The following is a 12,911-nucleotide window of genomic DNA, read 5'->3' on the forward strand; positions in this document are numbered from 1 at the left end:
CACCCTTTTGTTTATCCAAAATAGCTTTCTCAAGGTTATTGGGAAATTTCTAAATGGGGAAGGGGGTCCAATCACTTCCAGGTTTCCAGGAGAGGGTGCAGTGCAAAGATTATCCTTAAACAGGTTACAGACTGAGTAAGAGCTGTGAAGTTTCACTGAGCTGTTTCAGGTGCAATCATCCTCCAGACCTGACTGCATCCCAGTTTCAGCCTGTTTTGAAAGCTGCTTCTCATAAAGGCCTCACTTAAATTCCCAGCTAAAATAAACCGGGGCATTGTTGCATTGAATAGGCTCAGGGAAACCTGCCATGTCCTGAAACTCTTGTAAGAGTGGGTGGCTGGAGACACTTGAGATGCTGTAGCAAATGGGGTAAGGCTTGTGAGAGTGTGACTTGGAGTTGGCTTGGCTGGGGTTAGCGTTTTGAAGAGGAGAGTCATGCAAGCTGCAGTGGTTTTTCTGCATAGCTAAATGTCACCTTGCTTACCTCTGGAGTGTCAGAGTGCTTGACAAGTTGTAGGGAAGAGTTAAAACATGATTGTGCATTTGCTAATTTTCTTTTACTGCCTTTTCTGTAACATCAGTAAGCCACTTGAGTTGGTGCTTTTAAGACAGTCATCTCAACAAAGCACACTCTTTAAACAGTTTGCAGGGTGGAGACATGGGAAAATGAAATAGTCTATTCATCATTTACAAGTGCTCAGGGTAGCAGATGGGCACCCAGCCCCTTGACGCCACCTCAGACCACCAGGTTTCCCTGTGTAGGTCACCCCTGAATAATCTGCTTCTCCTTTCGGGATCTTTATGCAACGTTGTGTCTCCTCAGGGTACCTGGTGTATTTTACAAGACCCATGACCATGCACCGTGCAGTGTCCCCGACGGAGCCCACACCCAGGTGAGTGCCCTGGGTGGCATTTGAGGTGTGCCACTGTCCCAGGCAGAGGATGATCAGACCTTACACTAGAGCTACTGATGCTCAGAAAGTACTGACCTCTAGTGTTAGCTGTGCACAGAGAGCCTGGTCCTGTACACCCCTGGTCCGCAGCAGGGTAATTTGGTGGGGGGAAAGCTCCTGAAAGCGTATTTTTTTGTTTCCAGGTCCCTGTCAGCTTTGTCAGCATACCACAGTGGCCTCATTACTCCCATGAAGATCCGCACGGAGACTCCAGGCAACCTGCGCCTGTACAGCGGGAGTCCGACGCGCAGCGAGAAGGAGCAGGTCTCCATTAGCTCCTTCTACTACAAAGAGAGGGTAAGTACCAGAACAAAAAGCCTTTCCTCACACCTGAGCTTCTGTGATCTCTATTCACTTCATATAGCTGTGAGCATTGGTGGTAACAGGAGGTTCTCCAGGAGGCGTCATTTTACAGGCAGCTCTGTTAAAAACATCACGGGGATTTATCTCCTCTCAAGTAACTTCTTTACTGTTCCTCTCTAGTGTTTGACCTGCTTATTTTGATATCTCTACACTGACCATCACAGCTTCCTTCTGTGCATCACACTGCCTCCCTTTGCATTACGTAGAGTTAAAAATCTCATGCCTAAGAAGTTGTTGTCTCCACATACAGAAATTTAGGAAGATCTGCTTTTCTCTGCACAACTTGATGTATATGACTGCAAAGGGTTGTGGCTCTCTGAAGCTTACTGGCAGCCTCTCCTGGATTATGGGGTATATTTGGGTTGTTTCTATTGCAGATGTCTCATTTCAGGGCTGTGTCCCCCTTTGGACTGCTTAAAAACCAAGAAATCATTCCTACACGATTCTCTAAAGAGCTTCTAATGCACATATTTCTGGTTTAGGTGTAGGTCTTGCTGTACATTGCTGTTTACAAGCGAGGTTTTCAAATTGTTTCCTTCCAGGATACAGTGTGTGAGGAAAGAGCTGTTGGTAGGTGTAGGGTGGCCACAGAGTATTTCTGAAGTAGCTGAGGGACCCTGCATGTCTGGAGCAGATGCTGTGAGAGTAATGGGCTGTGCAGCTTGCTCAGAACCAAACTCTGAGCTTCAGCAAGGGGTGAACTGGCTTGCACAAATGTACAGTAAGCTTCCACTGATAGCCTCAGAATTCAAGGCATTTGAGTAATTTGCCCACTGTGTTGAGGGCACGTCAGTGGGGAGCTCCCAGATACCCCAACGAAAGCCAAGAGTTGTCTGCCCTCTGCTGCAGTTGAGCTTGGGAGCTCGTATCCTAGGAGCAGAAGGCAAGTCAGAGCCTTGAGCTTTCATCCTTCCTGTGCACCAAAAGAGGTCTTGATTTTCCAGTAGTGCTGGATGCGACAGCCAACCCCTCTGGGACTGTGTCCTGCTTACACAATGTAAGTTAGTCACTACACCTATCACCCATGAGGCAAACCCCTCTCCCCATGGCAAGGTTTGCCTCCATACAGACCCCAGAAGAATGAATCCCTGTTCTGTTCCATCCCCACAACTTCTTTTGATGGAAAGAGGAAAGGGTGCTGCCTGGTACAGGAATTACAGCCTGTTCTACTCTTTGCAGGAGAGTTTATTTAAAGAGCTACCTCTGTCCTCTGCAGCGTGCTTGTCTCTCTAAGATGACAGACAAGGCTAAAAATAACATGTGGAAGCAGCTTGGTGCAATTTCATGTGACCTGTCTCCCCAGCCCATGTATTGATGGCAACAAGATTTTTGTTGGGGGAGGGGGGAAAGGTTGAGAGAACAAAGATGTGTGTAGCCATTTCTGCTGAAAGCCAGAGAAAATTCGTGTTCCCCTTCCTCCTGCCAAGCTAGCTCCTCACGTGCTGGATTGGAGGAAGTGTAAGGGCCCTAGAAAGGAGCTGGCTTGAATGCTATGGCAGATTAAATATTTTTTTTTAAAAAAAAAAAAAAAAAACCAAAACTGTATCTTCCTTCAGCAGAGATTTTTAGATTCTTCAAGAGTTGGTGTCATGGCCTTTGTTAGAGCCATGCTATATGTTTTTGTGTCATTTCATTGTGAGGATTTGAGAAAGCCCAGATTCTTAAGTCTAATTAGCTCCTTGCTCTGAAGCTTGGATTTTAGATTTGCATTCAATAAAATTTGAAATTTTGTGCCAAATAACTCCAGCCCCCCAAGCTGAATTTGTCAGTGATAACTAGGTATTTAAATCCTGTGTAGCAACTCTGGCATTGCTACTTTGAGCAAACAAAGGGAATTTACTCATTACTACACAGGAAATACATCATGCTCCCAGAAGGGCCAGGGAACTGAACCCAGCAGAGATTTCCCTTCCTAAGCCAAAATGAAATGAAATCTGGCACTGAAATGAGCGCTTCCTGGGCTCATTTAAATGTGAGTGTGTGTATATAGACATATTTCTCAACTTTTATTCACATATGCACATGCTCTTCCTTTCCTCCTCCCTCTTTTTCACTCCTTAGAAAACCCTGACTGAGGAAGAGTAGTCAGCAGAAAGGAGAAGCTGTTTCCATCCTGTGGCATCAGTATTTCAGACCTGGGTCTCTCTTAAAGTGCCAGAGCTGTTGGTTTTCCACTTACAGGACAGTCCACTTACAGGACTGTGCCAGTGGGGACCTGGGGACAACTCAGCCTTGCCTGAGGGGCAGCTGGTGGTGACAGTGGTGTCCTCATGCTTCTCATCAAGGCTGGACGGGCTCAACCTGCTGTGTCTCAGGACATCCTCTGGTGCCCTCCTGGTTGCAGACCTCTCAAACATGGGAGCAGAGGCTGGCAGCAGCATCTGCCTACAGGAGAACAGGATTTCATGAGGGACTGAGCTTAGCTTTGCTTCTCCACACTACCAAATTTCCTTCAAGTAACTCTTTTCTCCCTCTTGGTGGAGGAACCTGCAGCATAAGGCTGCAGTGTCCTCTTTTTGTGCCTCACCCTTCAAGTCCCAGGCTGTGGATTCTCCCAGCAGTGAGATGCAGGGGAAGGTAGAGGCTGAAGGCACTGCTGCTGGTCCTGACTGCCCATCATCAGCTGGAAACAAATGTAAAATACATTGCACACGATACAAATAACCATTTTTATTGTGTTGACTCTTAAAGAACTATGATAGAATTTTTTTTTTTTTTCAAGTGAGTGCAGAGTAATGTGCTTTGAGAGATTCCATTTACTGTTGCTATAATACTGGGTTGAGTACTTAATGAAATCTCTGCAAGTTCATAATGGAAGCCTACTCTGGAGCTCTTCTGCATAGTCAATCAGTGAATTCAGTTGCTCGTTCAACCTGAACGGGTTCCTCAACCCATAATGACAATCTCCACGTGGCCCTGCCAAGTAGCAAGGTCTCTACATCCTTTCTAATATCCTGATGTGTGGCTTTTATTGTTTAAAGTGAAGGTGAACAGTTACAGAAGTTCCAGAGAATTAAGACCTAGAGGATGCTGGATGTTAAAGGGGTATCTGAGTAAGCAGGAAGGTTTATTTAGCTTCCTGCAGATTCCTCTGCCATGGCACTGGACAAAAGTGTTAAAAATGATACTGTTTGCGCTTAGCTGCCTTCCTCCTTAGCCAAGAGGGGTAAAACTGGTTAGAGTAGGAGCCTGGCACGTGGGGCACCAGGGTGTTGTCCTCTGCTCGTGGTCTGAGCAAGGTCCCGTGAAGCAGCTCGGTGCTTCCCGCAGTAACACAACTCCACGTGGAAGACTTGATTCCGAGTGGTGGTTGCCCAAGCCTCCCACAGAGGCTGGTGGGGGCACGGCCCCCGTAGCCCTTGCTGTGCCAGGGCCGTAGGTAACTGTGTAGTAACTTGTGTGTGGATGGAAGCGGGGATCGTGGTTTGCAACTGTTCGTTGGGAACGGAACCATGGGGAACAGTATCTTTTACTCTGCTGCTTCAGGGCACTTTTCATTTCAGCCGATTTACCTTTGCCTTTAATTTTCTTGGTGTCTTTCTTCCCTTCTCCTGGGTGTAACATTTCCACACGCAGATGTCTCCTCGCTCTGCCCGGCGACGTTGGTCCATACAAGCAATTAACGACTTCCCGGTACTGTGCGCTGTGCTCATGCTGTCCTTGATATACCCCTGTCTGCTGCCCAGGGGCCCAAGAATAAAATGCCACCTGCCTGCCTTTGAGTAACCTGCACAGAGGTGGGGGACTCACTCTCCACACAGGGCCGATGCACGTGTAGATGGACAGGAGCAGACGGTAGTTTGCAGGCTCCAAATACTGGCCTACACCTCATTGATCTGGTGGAGCCAGCAGGAAAGGATGCCGAGGGGGTAGTTTGAAGTGTAAGGAAAGATCAAGCTCTAAGAAACCACGAGTGCCCTGCAGAGGAGCTGAATTATTATTATGCATCATCCACCAACTGATGAGGCTGATGTTAGAGCACCTTTTTCTGAAAAAAGAAGATGAAGAAGATGAAAACTCGCTGGAGAGGAACACTTTCAGAGCTGTGGAAGAAACAAACTGGTTGAGCTGCTGAAAATGATCTGTCACCTTATTCAAATGAGCTGCCTATTCTCAGTGCAGCACACCATAATCTTATTTCCTGAAGCAATAAGTATAATTTCTCCTTAATTTGTGATCTTCTCCCAGCCCTTGGAATCACCCCACCCTGCAGTCAGAGGAGCTGCACTTCCAGCCACCCTGGGAGATAATCCCTCCTCCTGGCACCTGCCCTTCCAAGCCTGCTTTGACAGTTGGTTTCCATTAGTCAGGTCTATGTGTCCCTCAAGCTCGAGCATCATTCATGTGAATATCTTGATGATATCAGAGTTGCTCAAGATGTGCTGAAAATCTGGGCAGTTACTGTCTCATTACTCATCTGCCAAGCCCGGGCAAAGCTTAGAAAACTCCGTTTCAATTTGGAGATGATCTCTTTAGGTCCAATTTTCTTTAACGTCTGTGTGAACAGCTGATTTTTCTCAGCTGCTTTCCTTCATGAGATCTCTTTAGAAGACAGCAGGGAATAAAAGAGAATCCTCTGACACCAAATTTAACTTGGTGTAATAGGATCAAGCCTTCCTAATTACCACAGCTCTAGGACTATACTAACAAATAATAGGTGAAAGAAACCAGAAGTAGTTTACTTGACTCCATCAAGGCTTTTTGCAAAGAGCTAATAAAGAAATGTGAACAACAGAGGCAAGAAATTAAGTTCTGTCTTGGATGAGGAACAGATGGAAAGAAAGAAAAACAAGTGAGGAACTTGCCAGCTTGTGATGTGGCAAGTTGTGGTGCACGGAGGGCCACTGTTTTGTTCCCTCGCGACTGGCTTGGAAGGAAGAGCAAGTACCGATGTGAAAAAGTTATGGTTTTGTGTAACTTAGACTTGAACATGATACATGGAGTACCCCAAGCCTTGAAGGATCGCTTGTATGTGTGGAGAACATTTGGAAGAGGCTGATCCTGCTCTCTGAAGTGGGCAGTAGTGCTCAGCATGAAGACGCGTGGAGAGGTGCGGATTGTTTGTGCAGTCTGAGTCCTTTCCTTTCTAGAAGAAGAGCTCAGCATTGCTCCGGCTGCTCAGGGAAGCAAAGGCCTTGTAAGTCTGGAGGAAGGAATAATTCCTCCTCCTTTCTAGGTAACGACTGGCCTCCACTTCAGAAATGCCTGTGGTTCAGAGCAGGTGCCAGCTGGTAATGGATGGAAGCTATAAAGAAATACTCCTGCTGTGGGGCACTTGATTCTAAAGCACCTCAGATTTTATAAGCCCCTATGTGGAAAGTGCCTGGTACTGGGGGAGATGCCGGAAAAAGTAAAATGTTGATAATTCAGTGCTGCATGGACCTGCATGGGGAAGTTGATCTGTAGGCAGTTGTTCAGAATAAAGGAGTGTAGCTTTCTGCAGGGAGTCAGCAATTTAAAAAGTTTATTTTAAAAATATTAGAAGCAGCTCAGACCTGACTTTGAGCAGGTTTAGCTCTTGATTTTGTAAATTCCTCGTTGCAGTTTGACACCTTCGACATCAAGCCTGTTCCCTCCTGTCCACAACCTTTCCCTTTGCTCTACTAACACCAGTTTATACACGACCCCCGAAATTTTGGATAGGTTCATGCAAAACCAGCACTTCACACGTCACGGTGCTCCTCCCAGCACTGCCTGCCTCAGCAGGATCCAAAGACAACTGGATCCTGCTGATCAGCAACTGTTCAGCGTCCTTTCCAAGCAGGCCCGCAGCATTTTCGAAGGACTTCTGCTGAGTATGCAGCGATGGTGGTGGTTGCTACGAAGCAGTTGGTGGCTTATTCTTGGGCTATCTGTTTCTACATGTAACCCATTTACTGCCATCGTTATCACCTCAGATTGCAGCAAATTACAGCCTTGGGTATGGTAGTGCAGGTGCAAGCTGGCTTTTTTTAGTCCTTATTCAGTGCTCTTCCCTGCTGTCACCTCCAACCCCATGATTGTCATAAATGCTCTGGTTTCTTTCCTTCTGCTGCTCTGAGGAACTGATGAGTCTTAATTTATTATCGCTGTCTCTATTTTCTTTTCCTCCTCTCCTTAAACTCTCAGGAGCAGCTGGGTAGATGCAGTTCCCCTTGGCATGGATTCTAGGCTGCAGAATGAACTAGAAATGTGTGGGCCAGTGGCAGAAGACCTGTGTCTTTGACCTTGAGCTGTCAATAGTTACCTTGGTGCACGCATGTTGATTCCTGCTTCAGCTCCAACAGTTATGTTCCCTGCTGCCCCTTGTGCCCTGTGCTCCAGCCTTTAGGAAGAGATCTATTTTCTGCTCTACCCCAATGCCTGTGAGCCTCTTTTCAGTAACACTGTAGTGTGAGCTTCTCCTGGGAGAAGAGGTGAAGCAGAATGGAGAGAGGAACCTTGTGGTGAACCTTGGCCAGACAGTTGCAAGCTAGAGCTCTCCTTGCCTCTGGTAATCCCTGTGCTCCAATTCTGTCTGGTGGAGAGCTACTCCTGTCATTAACATCAGCAATTATTTGGCTCAAAGTAGCACTTCTGCAGTCAGTGGTGATGAGCTTTACCTCATCCATGATGGTTCCCATACTTCTGATTGTAGTTTTTTTTTTTTGCTAGTGCTTTGTTTCTGTAGCTGAGGCAAACCTAAATTGCAAACCCCTAGACATTTTTAGCGATGTTTCTACATGTGGCTTTGTGATTTTTCTTCTGTTGCAGCTTGAGGGGCAGAAGTAGTGGTTGTGGCAGTGTAGTACTGTCAGGGCACGTGGCCATCAACTGACTCTGCTCCTGGAGCTGCACCAGTTGAGAATCCCCTTTTCCCAGTAGGCAGCGCTAATACAAAAACAGGACAATTTTGTTGTGAGTCCCAATTTTTCAGGGGTTTCTGAGACATTAAGTGTCTTCATCTGTCTGGTGCTACGCTCACAGCAAGCAGTGGAAACCATTCATGAGATCTCTTTTCCATTCTCATCCTCATTTGTTGTCATTCTCAAAAAAAAAAAAGGTGACTGAATTACCTGTGGAAAATGGTGTTGTCTGTGTTTGTAGTCTTTGCAATGCCTGTTGGGAGGCTTCTTCAGGCTGCTCTTGCAGAGAGCAGGAACAGGTTGAGTCTGTTCCTGATGACAGGACAGAGAACCTGCCTCTCCATTGGCTGCGAGTCCTGGGGGCAGCTGGCTTGCAGATGGGCAGGAGGTGGCAAGTCGCTCTCCAGATAACCTGCCAAGCTCTAGAAGCCCTTGGTGATAGACCTGCAGAACTGAGAGGTTCTGCATCTGCAAGCCTGGGTTCAAACACTTGCTCAGACACTGCACAAATAACTGCTTTTGTTGTGTGAAGTCTGGTAGTCCTTCCAGAACCATGCCTGAGCTCTTGCCCTGATGGCCTGTCATCGTGCTGGGGCTCCCAAGCTCTGCTCAAGGATGGGTTTTGGCAGCATCATCAGCTCCTTGCTGCCCCTAGGAGACAGCATTTGGCTGCCCTGGCAAGGAGTGAGGTACAGGTGCCTCTCTTGGTTGGGAACCTTGTTGTAATACAGCCCATGTCCTTCAGCAAGGGCAGGGGAGCTGTGTTTTAAGGTGTAACCAAAAGAGGGTTAGGCTGCCCAACAGCAACAGAGCCAGAGGGTGCTGAAGAGAGTTTGGTCTCCCACCTGATCTGGTTCTAGCCACCTTCCTCTGCACAGCGCTTCTCAGCTTCAGAGCCATGTGGCAGATAAACCAGTCCATGATTCTATGACTTAGGTAGGAAGGGACCTTTCTAAAGGCCACCTAGTCCAACCCCCCTGCAGGGAGCAGGGACATCCCCAACTAGAGCAGGTTGCTCAGAGCCCCGGCCAACCTCACCTGGAATGGTTCCAGGGATGGGGCATCCACCACCTCTCTGGGCAGCCTGGGCCAGGGGCTCACCACCCTCAGTCTCAAACATTTCTTCCTTCTCTCTAGTCTAAATCTTCCTCTTTCAGTTTCAAACCACCACCCCTTGTCCTGTCCTAACAGTCCCTGCTCAAAAGCCTGTCCCTGCAGCATTGGGTGCTCAGCATGACAGGACGTCCTCAGCACATGGGCCTGAGCTTGGGTCAGGCAGCAAGTGAAGGAGGGTTTAAGTTCTTGAGGTTATAAGTTGTTGGGGTTTTTTTTCCCCAAGGGCATTTTGTGTCTGTGATAAGCCTGCACAGGTTTGCATGATCATGGTCAAAAGCAGTTTGGCACCCAGACAGCCCAGAGCTGGCCTGCCACCCAGAGCAGAGGTGACCCTGCTCGCAGCTCCGAGTCCTGCTTGGCCTCTAGCCCAGCCTGCTCTTTAGGAGCCCAAATGTGTGACCCCTGTGAGCTCTGGTGCCCTGCGGAGCCCCTAGGCCAGGGATGCTCTGCTGGCCCTTTGGGTTGGGGTGCAGGGAGCCCCACCACAAGCGCCTCAGGAGACTCTCCATAACTCAGCGTGACCAGGAGACGCTTCTGTGTAGGACTTGGTGTCAGGGAGGGAACACACCACGAGGGAGCAGCATTGCAAAGCGTCCTGCCTAGCAGCCACTGCTTCCCTGGGTGGAGCTCCAGTGCCTTCTGCCTGTCGTGCTGCCACACAGCCTCTCTTCTTCCTCCTCCTCACCCTCCCAGAGCAAGGAGCTGGGAGAGGCCAGGATACCAGCCAAATACTCTACAGTGTTCTTACCACCAAGGTAGCTTTCTGCAGCTTGGCGTTAAGGTGGCCTCTGTGTCTATAGCCGGGAGTATTTGGGAATCATCTTGGCTTCTTATTGTTGTTCCCTTGTGTTGGTTGCTCTGTCCTTCCTCCCCCACCCCATGTCCTGAGCCAGCTGTATGTAGCTGTGAGCATGGTAGCTAAGGATCCTTGCTAGGGAAACTTAGGCCCTGCTTTATCCTCTGCCAACTGTTTGTTTGAAGCAGTTGATGAAGCAGGAGGTGGGAGCCCTGGCCTGGTACTAAACAGGGTTGTCCTCAAACACCAAAAGAAGAGACCAAAAGAGACCATCTGGAGCTGTCAGCTTGTCCCAGCAGAAGCTGCCTCCTGCATGTCTCCGTGCTGATGTTGGCTGAGGCCAGCGATGGTCTGTGTACAGAGGGTTCCCAGACCAGACCCCTAATGAGAATGAGAATTGAACTGTCCTCCTGCCAAACCTGCCCAGGTTTGACTGGCGTCCCGACGCCCCTTTTTTCTCTTATTGGCTTTCCCAGAGGAACTCAAAAGACATTTTGAGTGAGTTTGACCTCGAGGTCGCTGCCTTGACCCGCTTTTCACTTCCTACAGATGGAGATGCTTGTTCTCCTGGGCATGTTGTGGATGTTTTCCAGGGTAACACAGAGCCTTCTGAAAGGCAGGTTTGGGTGCTGCTTGCATTATTCCTGACCCTAGTGCTTTGCTCCCTGGCCCAGGCAGCCTGCTGTCCTCCTCCCCATAACACGGTGCTATTTGTTCTGCAGAAATCAAGGAGGTGGAAAAGCAAACGAGAAGGGACAGATGCCAACAACCGACCCATCAAAGCCGCCGGGAAGGTTATTATCCAAGATATTTCCTGCTTGCTGCCTGTCCACAAGCTGCTGGGAGAGCTCTACATGTGAGTACAGGTTGGCACCTTTTCCCAAATGAAAGCTTTGGCATTGCTCCATGCTTTAATCCAGAGATCTTGGCCTGTTTCCTTACCTAGTTCCTCTGTTCTGGTCTTGCTGCTTTTTTACAGTATCCCTTCCTGCCTGTGAGGGGGGACTTGGCTCTTATAAACCTGAAAAGCATCATAGAAGAAATTTGGGATGGGAAATTGTACACAAATTTGAACTGCTGCTCCAGGTTCAGGTTTTTGTCAACTGAAGAGAGAAATTAGCAGCAGAGGTTCTTTTTCAAATCTCATGGTAAATCCCACATGTAAATGTACAGGCTTAAAAATAACACACATTCTCATACTGTAAAGCTCAAGTTCCTAAGGCTTTTTTAATTTCCAAAGTGTTTGGAGTGCCCCACTTACTTGGAGACTTCGTTGTACGTGGCAGTGTCTGGAAGTTCTTTAGCTTTATTGAAAGTTCTTCAGCTTTAATTGAAAGGTTGGAGAAGTTCTGGCTGGTTGGTTTGTCCTTTTGGTTTTTTTTAAATAAGGAGTTTCTTTTTCCAAACTGTCCAACTCAGTTATAAAATCTCTGCTCCTGAATTTTTGCTTCCTTAGCATTGGTAATATTGTCTGGTCCCTCAGAGTTTCCAGTCTATGGACATTGAAGGAAGCAGGAGGCCTCCCTTCTGAAAGGAGGGAGAGGAAAACAGAAGAAATCTTCCCTCCCTCTTTTCTATGTTTTTGACTAGAATGTTCTCTAAAATGGTCTTTTGGACCTTTCTTCTCTGAATCGCTCATGACCTTGAGCAGTAAAAGCATCAAGTGTCTCAGGAAGATTACTGACTTCAAGCAGGAAAGCCCACATGGGTTTCCTCAGCCACATTCCCAGCCTCTTGGAGACTGGGTGTGTTATGCTACTGGGGAGGAGGCTGAGGACCAGCCTGCTTCTCCTCAGTGTGCCACCATATCCCTCCAGGTCAGTCAGAGCAGACCAACAGGCTGCATGGGAGCAGGACCATGTAACTGGTGGCACCAGCTTCTAGGGACAAGAGTGCGTCTTGGCTTGGTGATATCCTGGTGGAAGTTTAATCATGCATCTCCTTGGAAGTGGTGTTTTTGGGATCAATTCCAGGTGGTTTGGAGCTGGAGTTACGTGCAGTGTGTTAGTGAAGATGAATAGTGGGAGGAGGATGGAAGTGGTCCCTGAACCAGAGAAGGAAGGGATTGGATCCTGGCTGTGCTGGCAGGCTCAGGTTGATCAGAAAGTTCTGGGCTGTTCCCTCCTGCCAGTACCACTTTCTCCTCATCCCTTCCCACCTTCACAGGCAACATGCTGAGCAGAGCTGAGCTATCTCTTTTCTTTTCAGACTGAATGTGAATAACATCCAGGAGACATGCCAGAAGAATGCTGCCTCAGCCTTGGCCGTGGGCCGGAGGGATCTCGTACAGGTACGACGTTGGAGCAGACCTCTTCATGCTGTACTACCCTCCCACGACTTCTGTAGTCCCTCTGATACCCAGACAGCCACCCAGGTCCAGCTGCTGTCCTGGGGAGTCTCCAGTTGGTGAACTGGGGCCTGTGGAACAGCCACGGAGGTGTTCTCGACCTCACCGATTCTCAAGCAGATAGTGCTGTGGCCTTTGCCAAACTGAGTGAATCAGGTTTCTCAGGGAATTCCTGGGGCAGAGCAAGGAATGCAGCCTGCTTTGGAGTCAGCAAATGGAGTAAGTGTGCAGAGTTGCCTAGCTGCTGTCAGCTTTTGATGGGTGATCTTCCCTTCGTCATGCCATCGTTCCTGTTGCTCGGTGTTGGTCCGCGCTGGCACCGGGTGCTAACTGCAGCTCTTGGGGCCCATCCTTTTCCTTGTGGTTAGGCCATGGCAACAGGTAGGATGTTTGACAGGACACGGGGAGTGGGTGGCACTGCCAGAGGAGCTGTACACCTCTCCTGAGCACTTGGCTCTTCGTAGACCTGGGCAGGGAATGTGCACAGGCTTAGAATCATAGAATCCTTTAGG

General features: G+C 48.4%; 1 protein-coding gene across 1 annotated transcript in view; it reads left to right on the plus strand.

The window, feature by feature from the left end:
* The window catches only part of WDR59 (WD repeat domain 59), a gene marked incomplete at its 3' end in the record, with an annotated part of 37,685 nt that extends 25,343 nt beyond the window's left edge, over positions 1-12,342 (plus strand). Inside the window, exons 16-19 of the mRNA XM_008946666.1 lie at positions 824-893; positions 1,097-1,250; positions 10,775-10,908; positions 12,261-12,342. Of these exons, the coding sequence (XP_008944914.1) occupies positions 824-893; positions 1,097-1,250; positions 10,775-10,908; positions 12,261-12,342 (440 nt within the window). The remainder of the gene's footprint in view (positions 1-823; positions 894-1,096; positions 1,251-10,774; positions 10,909-12,260) is intronic.
* Between the last annotated feature and the right edge of the window lie 569 nt (positions 12,343-12,911).

This window comes from Merops nubicus, unplaced genomic scaffold (genome assembly GCF_000691845.1).
Source record: "Merops nubicus isolate BGI_N331 unplaced genomic scaffold, ASM69184v1 scaffold42588, whole genome shotgun sequence".
Lineage (NCBI taxonomy): Eukaryota > Metazoa > Chordata > Aves > Coraciiformes > Meropidae > Merops > Merops nubicus.